The following is a 12,207-nucleotide window of genomic DNA, read 5'->3' as shown; positions in this document are numbered from 1 at the left end:
GCGGTGTGGTGTGTAGGCTTGGAGGGACCTGTTTGGGGAAGAGACACAGGACCAGAGGCCGCTGCGGGCGGGGGGACACCCCCCCGCCGCCCCACCCCGCTTACGCCGCGGCGAGGTTCCACGGCGCCTCTACCGGAGCCCTCCCGCCGGGCTGCATGGCGATGGGTGACCGCCAGGGGCCGCTGCCTCGGGTCCCCGGCGCTCCCGCCCCTCTCCATTGGCCTTTGTTGCCGTCGGAGCGCCCCGCTTGACTCGTTCCCGTCCGCCCCCTGGGCCTGGCGGTCGCGCCTGCGCACTGGCAGCTGGCCGGGCGCTCGCAGGGGGAGCTGCTGCAGGCTCCGCGGCGGCGGCGGCAACGGAGGCTGCGGGGGCAGCGGCGCGAGCGGCCGGGCTTGGGGGGGGTGCCGAGCCCGGCCCGGAAGCCCGAGCAGCCGGAGTGCGGGGTCCCTAGGCCCCTCACTCTGGGCTCCACAGTCTCCAGGCCGCCTGACCTCCGCACGGGTATATGGGATGGAAGCGGGACCCTCGGGAGCAGGTAAGGGCCCCTTTGAGTGGGGGCCGGTGCGTGCTCCGCGGACCGGGGGACTCCCTCGCGAAGAACAGGATTTCCGAGTGAGGAAAGGCTTCCTGAGTACGGAGAGGGGCTCTTATGGGATGGGGGGGCCCAGTTTGAAGGGGGCTGTATGCAGTTCCGGGGGAAACCTTGTGAAGGAAGCCCTAAGACGGGGGCTGTTTACCCACGGAGGCTGTATGCGCTCCTGGAGGTGGGAAGTAGTCTGGGAGGAGGGCCTGGACGCACGTAAGGACTGCCGGAGGTCCCGGGAGGCCTAGGGAGAGGCCCGGCAGGTGGCAGGGGGCGGGCTCCAGGTGTCCAGGAGAGGAGGGGGTCGGCACAGATGGGCCCGGGGCTGCTGCTTGCCGGGGGGCGGGGGCTGGGCTGGGCTGGTGTCTCCTGGGAGAAGGCGCCAGAGCTGGGCTGTGAGCTCCGCCCCGGCCGGGCCTGACGCGGGGGCGAGGGTCAGGGGGCGGTGGGTGGGGATCCAGCCCGGGATTCCCCCCCGTGAGTCGGGGGAGCTGGAGCGGAGGCGCCCGAGCATGCGCGGAGGTGGCGTTTGGAAGGGGCTGCCCGGCGTGGTGGGGGCGTGGCTGCCCGGATCCCCCAACCCCCCACCCCGCCCGGTTTGGCTCGGGAAAAGGAGCCCGCTGATGGGGCGCGTTCTAAGTTTCAGCTGGCAGAGTGCAAATAGAAATGGACCCCTTCCCCGTCTCTGGGTCTCTTCCTTGATCCTGGAAACCCTCAGTCACAGTTTGCCAAAACGGGTTGACGGAAGCTGCCGCCTTATGCCCCTGGGGTGAGGAAAGACTGGGTCCAAGGCAATGTATTGGGGGCAAGTCCCCCCTGAAGAGAGGACTCACAAAAGGTGTTGGTTACCGAGAGACCAAGGCGAGTACCAGGTGTACCTGGAAGGGGCTGTCTGCCTGGTTTCCTCGTTTCTGGTCCAATACTTCGTAGAGATGGGATCTTTTAATTCAAAGATAATGATTTTTCCGTTGAAATGTCCCCTCAAGTGACAGCCTAATCTCTTTCTGTACTTTAATATTTTTAGTGGCTTCTGTCCCCCACTGGGTATCTTTTCTTTTTTGTTTCTCTGCTCCCCAGAAACTGTTAGGGTCGTGTTACTAGACCCAAGGTTGCGGAGCTAGGCTTTTGTCACAAATAAGTCGTTTGGGAGAGGGGGGGTTTATAGCTTTTACCCTGGTGAGTCCCAGGTGTTAGCCTTAACTTCTCCTTATCTACAGGCAGTCTGGAGGAAGGGACATGGGAACTGAGGAGAGACTGGGGTAGGGCAGCTTCAAGAAGACCAGAGTCTCCAGGATGGGCTGTGGGATGGTGACACCTGCTTGTGTCCTAGGTCTTTTACCCTTTGATCAGAGGAGCATTCTGGACCTGGGAGTCCTTTAGGTCTTGTCTCACTATCTCTTTCCATTTGCTCCAGGGGTGGACATAGGATTTCTATTCAGGATGTGGATTTCATCTGGGACAAGAATTTCATTGGCATTGGTGGTGGAAGAGTCATCATCTATTTATGCCAGATCTTATCCCCCTCAGGGAAATAGCTCCTGCCAATTTATTTATTCAAGTCATCCATTTAGTGATCTATAAGTGACTACTTTCCCCCCCAAACAAAAACAATCTTGTAAAGGCTGTGTAGGTCTTCATGTAGAGTGCAAGGAGCAACTGACTTCAGAAAACTATTTCTCCTTCCCTTAGGATTCTTTCTCCATTCTAGGAACTCTCTTGGTTTTCTAAGGCTAGAGACTATTTACAGCAACCTGTGTACTAGAGTAGGAGTAAGTCACAGAGGTCCAGATGGATTGCTGGGAGCTGGCACCCATACCAGACTGCTAATGATTTCATTCTGATGAATTCCTAATGGACTCTGGAGTGATGAAAAAATTGACTTTCTTGCTTGTTATAGGAGATAAGCTTTTAGGAAGGGGACTAGAGCCTGGTATCTGGAGTTGGCCAGTGGGACATGCTTTGCCTCATCAAAAGGTGTAATTAAAATTCAGTCTGGAAGCTGTGAATGGAGGGACCCTGTAACTGCCTCCTTCCTAGGCCCAGACTATTCTCTTGGAAGTTGGAGGACACAGTACACAAAACTAAAGGTACTGCTGCTGGCTTCGCTGGGCTTGTGTCCTGTTGCGCTTTCTGTGCTCAGATGTGTTCTAAGCACATACACTGGATTGGGAGCTCCAGGACGGTAGAGGTGATGTCTAATTTACCTGTGGAAACAGCAAATGCCTAGGTCCTGACACAAAGTACACATTTAGTAATTGAATTGAATCACATTCCAGTATGAACATAAGTGGTTAAGCACATACATGTGGGTATTTAGTAATTTGTGATACTCAGGTGTGGACAAGTTTTTTTTTAGAAGAGGTTGGCTTTTTAGTCTTACTGTACAGCTAACCCAGCCTTGAGTTTGTGTTTTGAATAGGCAGTCTGGCTCCTAAAGAGGTATGTGGGCCTCAAAACTGCAGGGAAGGAATCCCTGAGCCAGGCCTTTGAGCTCTGTTACTTTTCCTTCTCAGGGCTGGTTGGGGATGGGGGAGGGGGAGTGTCCTTTCCATGGCCCCTCCCTCCTTGCTTTTGTCTGCAAGGAAGGGCCCCGCCCCTTCCCCCAAGGCCCAAGCTTTGTCCTCTGTGCTGGGGCCCTCATCTGCATCACAAAGTGGCCGTCTGTCCCTGTCTGGGTTTGAAGGGAAGTGTCTCCCTTTCTCAGACTGAAAGCTGGGGGCAGGGTGGGGTAAGAGGTGGGGGGAACTTTGTACTGTCTAAGGCTTGCAGGGGGATGGGATGGGAGAGAGGTTCTCCCTTTCGCCTTCCCTAGTTTGGGGATGAAGAGGAAGGTGGGGGTTCTCCTGTTTTCCCAAAGCCTCCTTGGAGTGGAGGGTGCCTAAGGCTGAATTTGGTGTGTAGTTCTATTTCTGGGGAAGAGAAACCTTTGGAGGCTAGAGTGCCTGTCCCATCCCCCATCATTTCTACCCAGCCCCCAGCTCTAGGGGATGTCTTTTTCCCAAGACTCCAAAAGATTATTCAGCCTAGAAGGCTAAGGAGGTGAATGGAATGTAAAAGCTTGGGATGGGAAGAATATCTCTTATATCCGCCAGGATGTTTATCTTGTGCAAGGCTTATCATTGTTTTTGAGCAGTTTACAGGTGTTTGGGTGCTATGTATGTTAGTGTGTTCTTTGTGATGTGTCTGTGGATCTGTTTGTTCATTCATTTAATATCTTTATGTTGAACACCTCCTGTAGGCTAGGAGGCAAGATATAGCCCTTGCTCTTGAAGAACTCACGATCTAGAGTGGTGAGGGGTATGTGTATAAAGGTAAACCATCTAGGTCTAAGTGTGTGTTTGGGTATACATGACAGGAACGTGTCTCACTAGGTGTTTGCATCTATCTGTTGCTCGTGTGCAGTTTCTGTCCAGCTGTTTGTGGAGAAGGCACCCAGGTGCTAGTAGTTAGGCTTTCACTTCCCCCTGGAGCTGACTCCTTGAAGTCCCCCCCAGGCTGAGCCTCCCTTTCTGTCTCCATTTCCCGGTCTGCAGATAGGGCTGGGCTTGACAGGTGGTTAGGAGACATAGCCGCTTAGCTCTGGGAAACATGCCCCTCCCATGAATGGTTCTGACCTCTTCCTGACCCCCCAGCTGAGGATATGCCCCATCCCCCAGCCAGACGGACTGTGAAAGCAGAGCTATGATGATGGGAGATTCTGGGCTGGTTTATCCCTCTCTCCTCCCACCTGGGCTGGTCCTCTACTGGCAAGGACAATAGTAGCTGTGGACAAAGGCTTCTCTTAGTGTCCCTTTTTCCGCCCTTTCCTCTCAAGCTAGAAGATAAAACTAGGGGCAGCAATCTAGCTGGTGGCAAGAGAGGAGAAAGTGGTGGAAGCTGGCCCTGCCCTAGCCCTTTCCCAGGGTCCTGCTCGATCTTGAAATTGATTCCTTCTGTTATTGTCTGGGCCCTCTGTGTGGAGGGAGCTGTGGCTGTGCAGAGCACCTCTTCTCCTCTTCAGAGCCAGTATCTCCGTCTTCTCTAGCATGCTAATGGCTGTCTCTCCTTCCCAAGTCCTCTACTCTAGCCTGTTCTTGACTCCTTCTCCTGTGTTCTGCCTGTCTTCATTCCCTAGCTTTTTCTCCTTTGAACCTTTTCTTTTTTGTTTCCCCAATTGCAGTCTTGCTTGCTCAAACTCCCAACTCTAACCTGTATGTTGCCTAGGCCTTAACTCCAGCCTTCCTTCCTTCCTAGATCAAGCCTCTTTCTGCTGTGACTTCCAGTTGTGGCCTCTTTGTCAGCTCCCTCTTTCAGCCTCTCTCCTTTCTTTTGTCTCCAAGCTCTATTTTTTTTTAGCCTTTTCTACTTTTCTGTCTCTCCAACCTCAGCCATTCAGTTGCATTCATCCTTTCTAAAACATTGTCTCCCTCACATCCCACTAGCCTGACCTTCTTTGGATTTTCCTCCTGCCTACATTGCAGAGAAGCATTAAGATGTTGTTATTTCATGTTCAGGATGGTGATGAGTGAAGTGAGCATCTGGCTGGCAGAGAAGAGAAGCTACTCGGTTTACCAGATACCTGGTGGAGGCAGATGTCTTAACCTGGTACAAGAAAAAAAGTTTTATTATTGGGAGCCAGATTTAGCTCTTCTACTTAACATTTAATAGAAACATATTAAGTATTCACTTGATGAATAGAGAGACAACAAAGATAATTTTTCTAACTGTAGAGAGGTTTAAAAAAAGTGAACATGGATTGTCTGAGCCAGTAGAACCCCTCAGTTGGTTTGGATAGGCAGGAAAGAGGCTGCCCCTATACTCTATTGTTCCTGTTCTGGAAGGCCTTGTGTCTTCTCTGATCAGAATGGTAAGGAATTAGGAGACTGTATCCTCATGAGCCTCTTTATCTTGTAGCTGCAGGCGCCTACCTGCCCCCCCTGCAGCAGGTGTTCCAGGCACCTCGCCGGCCTGGCATTGGCACTGTGGGGAAACCAATCAAGCTCCTGGCCAATTACTTTGAGGTGGACATCCCTAAGATTGATGTCTACCACTACGAGGTGGATATCAAGCCGGATAAGTGTCCTCGCAGAGTCAACCGGTAAGTGATGCATGTCTAAGTCCCAAGTCCAGGAGTCTTTACTGAGTTTTAGACTCTTGAAAGAATATCCAGAAAATCAGTAGAGGGTGGTATCATCAGATTCGAGGACTTTTTTGAGGAGGAAATTCCAGGTAAACGTTGAAAAATACCACTGAATTTGGCTATCAGGAGATCATTGGTGCCTTTTGCAAAGCAGTTTCAGCAGAGTAGTTGGGCTAGTAATCTAACTACAGTCAGTTGAGGAATAAGTGGAAGGTAATGTGGTAGGGATAGAGCAGATAGCCTTTTCTAGATAGCTTGACAGTGAAGCATGGTTGGTTAGAGGGGATTTATTGGGGTCTAGTACAGTGCATTGTGCATTGCGGTATTTGTTAAAATGAATGAAAAGTTTTTAAGAATGAGACATGGATATGCTTATAAACAGAAGAAGCTAGTTAAAGGTATAGGACAGAGAGGAGAAGAATGTGTTCCTATTCATTGCTAAGACAGGAAGACATTACAGGACATAGAGTTGGAGAAATTAGCCTTGGAAGAAGCAGTATTTCTTTTTTTTTTAAGATTTTATTTTTAAGTAATCTCTACACACAACATGGAGCTCAAATCCACAACCCTAAGAACAAGAGTCGCATGCTCTTCCAACTGAGCCATCTGGGTGCCCTGAGGCAATATTTCTTTTTAAAATTAACTTATTTTGGGATCCCTGGGTGGCGCAGTGGTTTAGCGCCTGCCTTTGGCCCAGGGCGTGATCCTGGAGACCCGGGATCGAATCCCACGTCGGGCTCCCGGTGCATGGAGCCTGCTTCTCCCTCTGCCTGTGTCTCTGCCTCTCTCCGTCTCTCTCTGACTATCATAAATAAATAAAAATTAAAAAAAAAAAATAAAATAAAATTAACTTATTTTGTTATTACTTGAAAACTACATATGCACAATGTAAAAATAAATAAATAAAATACTGCAAAAAGAACAGCAGCAAAAAATATCTGTTACCCTGGTCTCCAGTCCCTTAGTCTCTTTCTCTAGAGGGATTCATTGTTACCATTTTTAAGTATGTTTCCATATATTTTTGTATGCGTATGCAAGGATATGTGTATATAAAACGTTTTTTAAAACACACAAAATTTAGAATCCTATATGCCTTGTTCTGTACTTTGCTTTTTTCCAGTAAACAGTATTTATCAGTACAGGTATATCTGCCTCAGTCTTTTGCGTAGCTCCATAGATATTCCATTGAATGGTTGTATTATAACTTCTTTAATAAACCTATTGAGGAACGTTTAGGTTTAGCCTAAACATTTGCTACAAAAGTGAAACTGTTGAATATTATTAAATATAGATACATTTTTGCACTCAAATATGAGTGTAACTATAGGATACATTACTAGGAGTGGAATTGCTGGCATACTATGTTGAGAAATTTTGAAATATTACCAGTGGGTTTTTTTTAAGGTAAGTTGTACCAATTTATACTCTCATTATCAGAATATCACGTGCCTCTTCCCATATCTATACCAATACAGTATGTTGGATTTTTTGATCTTTGGATTCTGATAAGTAGAAAATTCTATCTTGGTCTAATTTTTTTCTTCCTTTTTTTTTTTTTTAAAGATTTTATTTATTCATGAGAGTCACAGAGAGGCAGAGACACAGGCAGAGGGAGAGGCAGGCTCCCCATGGGAAGCCTGATGTGAAACTTGATCCCGTGACCCTGGGATCACGCCCTGAGCCAAAGGCAGATAGATGTTCAACCACTGAACCACCCAGGCGTTCCTAATTTTTTTTTTCGATTTTATTTTATTTTATTTTATTTATTTTTTAAAAATTTATTTATTCATTCATGAGAGACACGGGAGAGAGGCAGAGACTTAGGCAGAGGGAGAAGCAGGCTCCATGTGGGGAGCCCGATGTGAGACCTGATCCCGGAACTCTAGGATCACTCCCTGAGCCAAAGGCAGCTGCTCAACCTCTGAGCCACCCAGGGATCCCACAGTTTTTTTCTTTCTTTTTTTTTTTTTTTTTTTTTAAGTAAGCTCTGTGCCCCATGTGAGGCTTGAACTCACAACCCCGACCGAGATCAAGAGTTGCAGGCTCTATCAACTGAGTCACCTAGGCTCCCCAATCTTGGCTTAATCTTAATCATATTTCTCTAATGACTGAAGTTGAACAAATCTTCATATATTTAAAAATTATATATAGAAGGGACATTTCAAATGTGAGAGGGAAAAAAGGAAAAGAGGTATGCATATATAAATTTGTTTATACGTATGTCTGGGAACTTGAAGGTGGCCTTGCCTGTCTTTCACTACTCTTTTTAAAGTCAGTAGAGTTGCTTTTAATGTAGGAATGGGTTCTGGAGTTAGAGGGTAGAGGAGAAAGTTTGACACAATCTATGAGGGATGGAACCATCAGGGTCATAAAATTGCTTGATAGCACTAAAGCCTAATTGGGATCGAAACCATTTGTTTACAGTTGCTTACAATGTACAATTTGAGTCTTTTTATCCAGTAGTTTTCAAGAGCTTTTGTTTAGAAAGTGAAGAGGTTTAGAAAGTGAAGAGCTTTGCTTTAGAAAGTGAAGAGGTCCAGTAACATTCAAGAGCTTTTGTTTAGAAAGTGAAGAGGTCAGATAATTGGATGGGATGGTATTTTGAAGGTTAGATGGACACTCTGGGATCTTAGTGGCAGAGGACAGGAAGTAAAATCAAGAAAAAGATTATAATGGAGTGGTAATGGGGTGGCGGGACTAAGGGGTTCAGAGAGGTAAAAGAGATGGGGTTCTTCCACAGTTTATTCCTATTCCAATTCATATCTTTACCTCCTCTACCTTTTTTATGTCTCAGCTTGGGGATTGGAATAGCCTGGATTCTATTCCTGATTCTACATAGACCCTGGGAATAAGCATTTTTCCTCTCTGCCTCCCCCTCTGCTCAGAAGTCACTTGTACCTACTCTTTCAGATCCTTTAGAGCCTTGGTGATCTGAGAACCAGAAGCATCTCTTGGTAGCTTGTTAGAACTGTAGCATTTCAGGCTCTGCTCTAGACCTGAATTAGAATCTGCATTTTAATAAAATCTCCAGTTGATTCATATGAACGTTGATGTTTGAGAAATGCTACCATAGAGTAGATGAGATTAGAGTGGCTGCTAGGAGGGGATGGCCGTTATTTGAACACCGAGTTGCTTCCAAGAGCTCCGAGTAGTCTCTCAGTTTCCACAGGCTGCTCCTGTCCCTGCAGGGAAGTGGTGGAGTACATGGTCCAGCATTTCAAGCCTCAGATCTTTGGTGATCGCAAGCCTGTGTATGATGGAAAGAAGAACATTTACACTGTCACAGCCCTGCCCATTGGCAATGAACGGGTAAGCCGGGAGTCAGGCTAGACCTGTTAGTGGTCTGAGGTGGGTCAGAACTCATGTAGGCCTCTTTGGAGCCGGGCAGTCCAGAAATTCCTTCATCTTTTATGATGAGAAAGTGTGTTTTAGGGTGAGGGATGAGTAGATGCTGATGTTTATTTAGCCTACTGTATGTCTGTCCCTGTCCCAGATGGACTGAGATTAGACTTAAAAGAGACCTGAAGGACTTTCTGCTAGACCGAGAGGGATAGCAGTACTCAACTAAGGTGGCTACAGCCTAAGGGGCTGGATTTCCTCTGAAATCTTCATTGTGAGAGCCCCTGTCAGTTTCAGGAGCAGATTCTTGGCAAATCCGTGTGGTGGAGGACAGCTAAGGCAGGGGGAAGGAATGTTGGACTGTGGGAACGCACTAGCAATCCTTTACTCCTTTCTTCTGAAGGTTGACTTTGAGGTGACAATCCCTGGGGAAGGGAAGGATCGAATCTTCAAGGTCTCCATCAAATGGCTAGCTATTGTTAGCTGGCGCATGCTGCATGAGGCCCTTGTCAGTGGCCAGATCCCTGTTCCCTTGGAGTCTGTGCAAGCCCTGGATGTCGCCATGAGGCATCTGGCATCCATGAGGTACTGGGTGTAGTTAGTATCTGGGCTACTAGTCTTGGCAAAACTGCTGTGTGGGGAGGAGGGGAAGAGCACATAATAAAGTCCCACAGTGTATGCCTTTCAAGTAAAACATTTGTTGAAGCCCTGGCATATGCCAAGCAGTATGCATTTACATTTAGGTGTTTAAAGCCTCGGCCCTGTCCCTTATAGATCTCTTTGGACCTCTACCCCATCTGTCCCTGCGGGACAGAGAAAGGATAGACTTGCACAAGGTCAGTCATAAAACCAGTAAAAGATCAGAGCTGGAATTAAAGCCCTGGTGTCCTGCCTTCCAGGCCAGGGCTCCTCCGTGCCCAGGATGCCTCACAGGGTGGGGGCCTGTGCCCGAGGGACCAGTTCTCTGCCTGTCCCTGCCAGGTACACCCCCGTGGGCCGCTCCTTCTTCTCACCGCCTGAGGGCTACTACCACCCGCTGGGGGGTGGGCGCGAGGTCTGGTTCGGCTTTCACCAGTCTGTGCGCCCTGCCATGTGGAAGATGATGCTCAACATTGATGGTGAGTGGGGAGAGCTATGGAGCCAGGGGCACCCTGAGTCCAGTGACCACACTCCCAGCCTCATCCCTCCCAGCTCTGCAACCACACTCCTAGTCTAATCCCTATAGCCCTGGGACCCCTCCCCCACCCCAATACCCTATAAGGAAGAGGGTGTAAAGAGCAGTGCCTCCATTTATTCTGGAAGACCGAACCTGAGCTGAGCTATACCCACCCTGTCCCCACAGTCTCAGCCACTGCCTTCTACAAGGCGCAGCCGGTGATTGAGTTCATGTGTGAGGTGCTGGACATCAGAAACATAGATGAGCAGCCTAAGCCCCTCACGGACTCTCAGCGTGTGCGTTTCACCAAGGAGATCAAAGGTGAGGACCCAACCAGGTGGGGAAGGGAATGGCACTACTTTCTCTTCAGTCCTAAAAGGAGATCCCCTTGGGATATGTTCAGGGGAGAGGCCAAGCCTGGGCACATGAGCAGCCTTTTCCAACCCTGACAAGCAGTGTGTGTGTCCCAGGCCTAAAGGTGGAAGTGACCCACTGTGGACAGATGAAGAGGAAATACCGAGTGTGTAATGTTACCCGCCGCCCTGCCAGCCACCAGACGTGAGTTGACAGGCTGCTGAGCCATACGCTGATATGCCAACATACTCCTTTCGCTCCTTTCCCTTCCCTGACCCCTACCATCCCTAAGGATGAGCCCTGTTTTTGAAGATAATCTGTGAGAGTTTATCCCTCCTCCAAACTTCCCAGATCCTTGGTACTCTCCTTACCATTTTTACTGCCTTTCCTCTAGAACAAGAGTCTTACCCTGGCTGGTATGTCAGTTCTGTAAGTGTTAGGATCTCTCTCTCACAGCCTGTTACTCCTCCTGAAAAAGAAAGCAGGGCTCCTGGACTAGGCCTTTGGGAAGCTGTCATTGATTCCATCCACCTTCCTGACCTCAGACTACTGGGCTATGAGTGCCTGCTGTGTGTTAGACTTTATGCTTAGCACTAGAAATGCAGATGAGTCAGTTATGGTCTTCAGTGTTGTGGAACTTCTCACATCTTTAGCTTCACTCTGGGAGCCCTGTATTGCCTGTTTTCCCATGAGTGGAAGTGCTCAAAGAGGCTGGATAGGGATGAAGACAAGTCTGGGGCTTCCCATGGTTCTAAGTCTAAAGCGAGGGCATTAAATGCTGAGCTCTGACACTTCCTTCCCCTCCCCCAAACAGGTTTCCCTTGCAGCTGGAGAGTGGACAGACTGTGGAGTGCACAGTGGCACAGTATTTCAAGCAGAAATACAACCTTCAGCTCAAGTATCCCCACCTGCCCTGCCTGCAAGTTGGCCAGGAACAAAAGCATACCTACCTGCCCCTAGAGGTGAGGCTGCCAAGTAATGGCTGGGCTGGAGAACAAGTATTGTACCTGCACACAGATCATCAGAGGTCTCTTCTTCCATTCGTAATCTCTCATTCCCATTTTGAAGTTTGGAAAATTGACATTCTGAGAGGTATGAGGTCATTCAGTGAACTGCAGGCCTCATTCTTAACCTGTTAATTTCTTTTGTTAGATCCTATACTGCTCTCAAGTTCTTTTAGGACTGCCAGGCAGAGGTGAAAGCTGTATTTATGTTTAATAAATAATTAGTTTGTTCAGGACCGAGATTTCAGATATCTACATTCATTTTAATTTTTATTTATCGTACCCTATCCTGATTTTTAATTTCTCTTAACCTTATCTGGAGCTGGGGATCCTAAATGACCTAGAAATACAAGTATACCTTATTTTCCAGAAAATGGAGATACATTTTAGCTATAATGTGAGTCCTATTCATGTTATCAATGTGATAATTAGTATGTTTCTGGAACACACTGTGTTTTTTTTTTAATTTAATTTTTTTTTAAGATTTTATTTATTCATGAGAGACACAGAGAGAGAGAGAGGAAGAGAGAGAGGAGAAGCAGGCTCCATGCAGGAAGCCTGATGTGGGACTTAATCCTGGGACTCCAGGATCATGCCCTGGGCCAAAGGCAGGCGCCAAAACGCTGAGCCACCCAGGGATCCCCCATCAGTG

The 12,207-nt window shown here is 48.3% G+C and overlaps 1 protein-coding gene across 5 annotated transcripts in view; it reads left to right on the top strand.

Moving 5' to 3' along the window:
* The first annotated feature begins 326 nt into the window (after positions 1-326).
* AGO1 (argonaute RISC component 1) overlaps positions 327-12,207 on the top strand; it is a 36,605-nt gene continuing 24,724 nt past the window's right edge. For 2 of the 5 annotated variants that reach the window (XR_005370173.1, XM_038557920.1), the window contains exons 1-8: positions 327-535; positions 5,477-5,660; positions 8,872-9,011; positions 9,445-9,626; positions 10,023-10,159; positions 10,384-10,518; positions 10,668-10,755; positions 11,366-11,513. Coding sequence is in view for 4 of the 5 variants with exons in the window: in XM_038557920.1 (XP_038413848.1) it covers positions 506-535; positions 5,477-5,660; positions 8,872-9,011; positions 9,445-9,626; positions 10,023-10,159; positions 10,384-10,518; positions 10,668-10,755; positions 11,366-11,513 (1,044 nt within the window). In the remaining variant the exon portion in view is untranslated. The remainder of the gene's footprint in view (positions 536-5,476; positions 5,661-8,871; positions 9,012-9,444; positions 9,627-10,022; positions 10,160-10,383; positions 10,519-10,667; positions 10,756-11,365; positions 11,514-12,207) is intronic. The other 3 variants (XM_038557923.1, XM_038557922.1, XM_038557921.1) reach the window with 2 other exon arrangements.

Source organism: Canis lupus, chromosome 15, assembly GCF_011100685.1.
Source record: "Canis lupus familiaris isolate Mischka breed German Shepherd chromosome 15, alternate assembly UU_Cfam_GSD_1.0, whole genome shotgun sequence".
Taxonomy (NCBI): Eukaryota; Metazoa; Chordata; class Mammalia; order Carnivora; family Canidae; genus Canis; species Canis lupus.
This window is presented reverse-complemented; position numbering and strand designations above follow the sequence as displayed.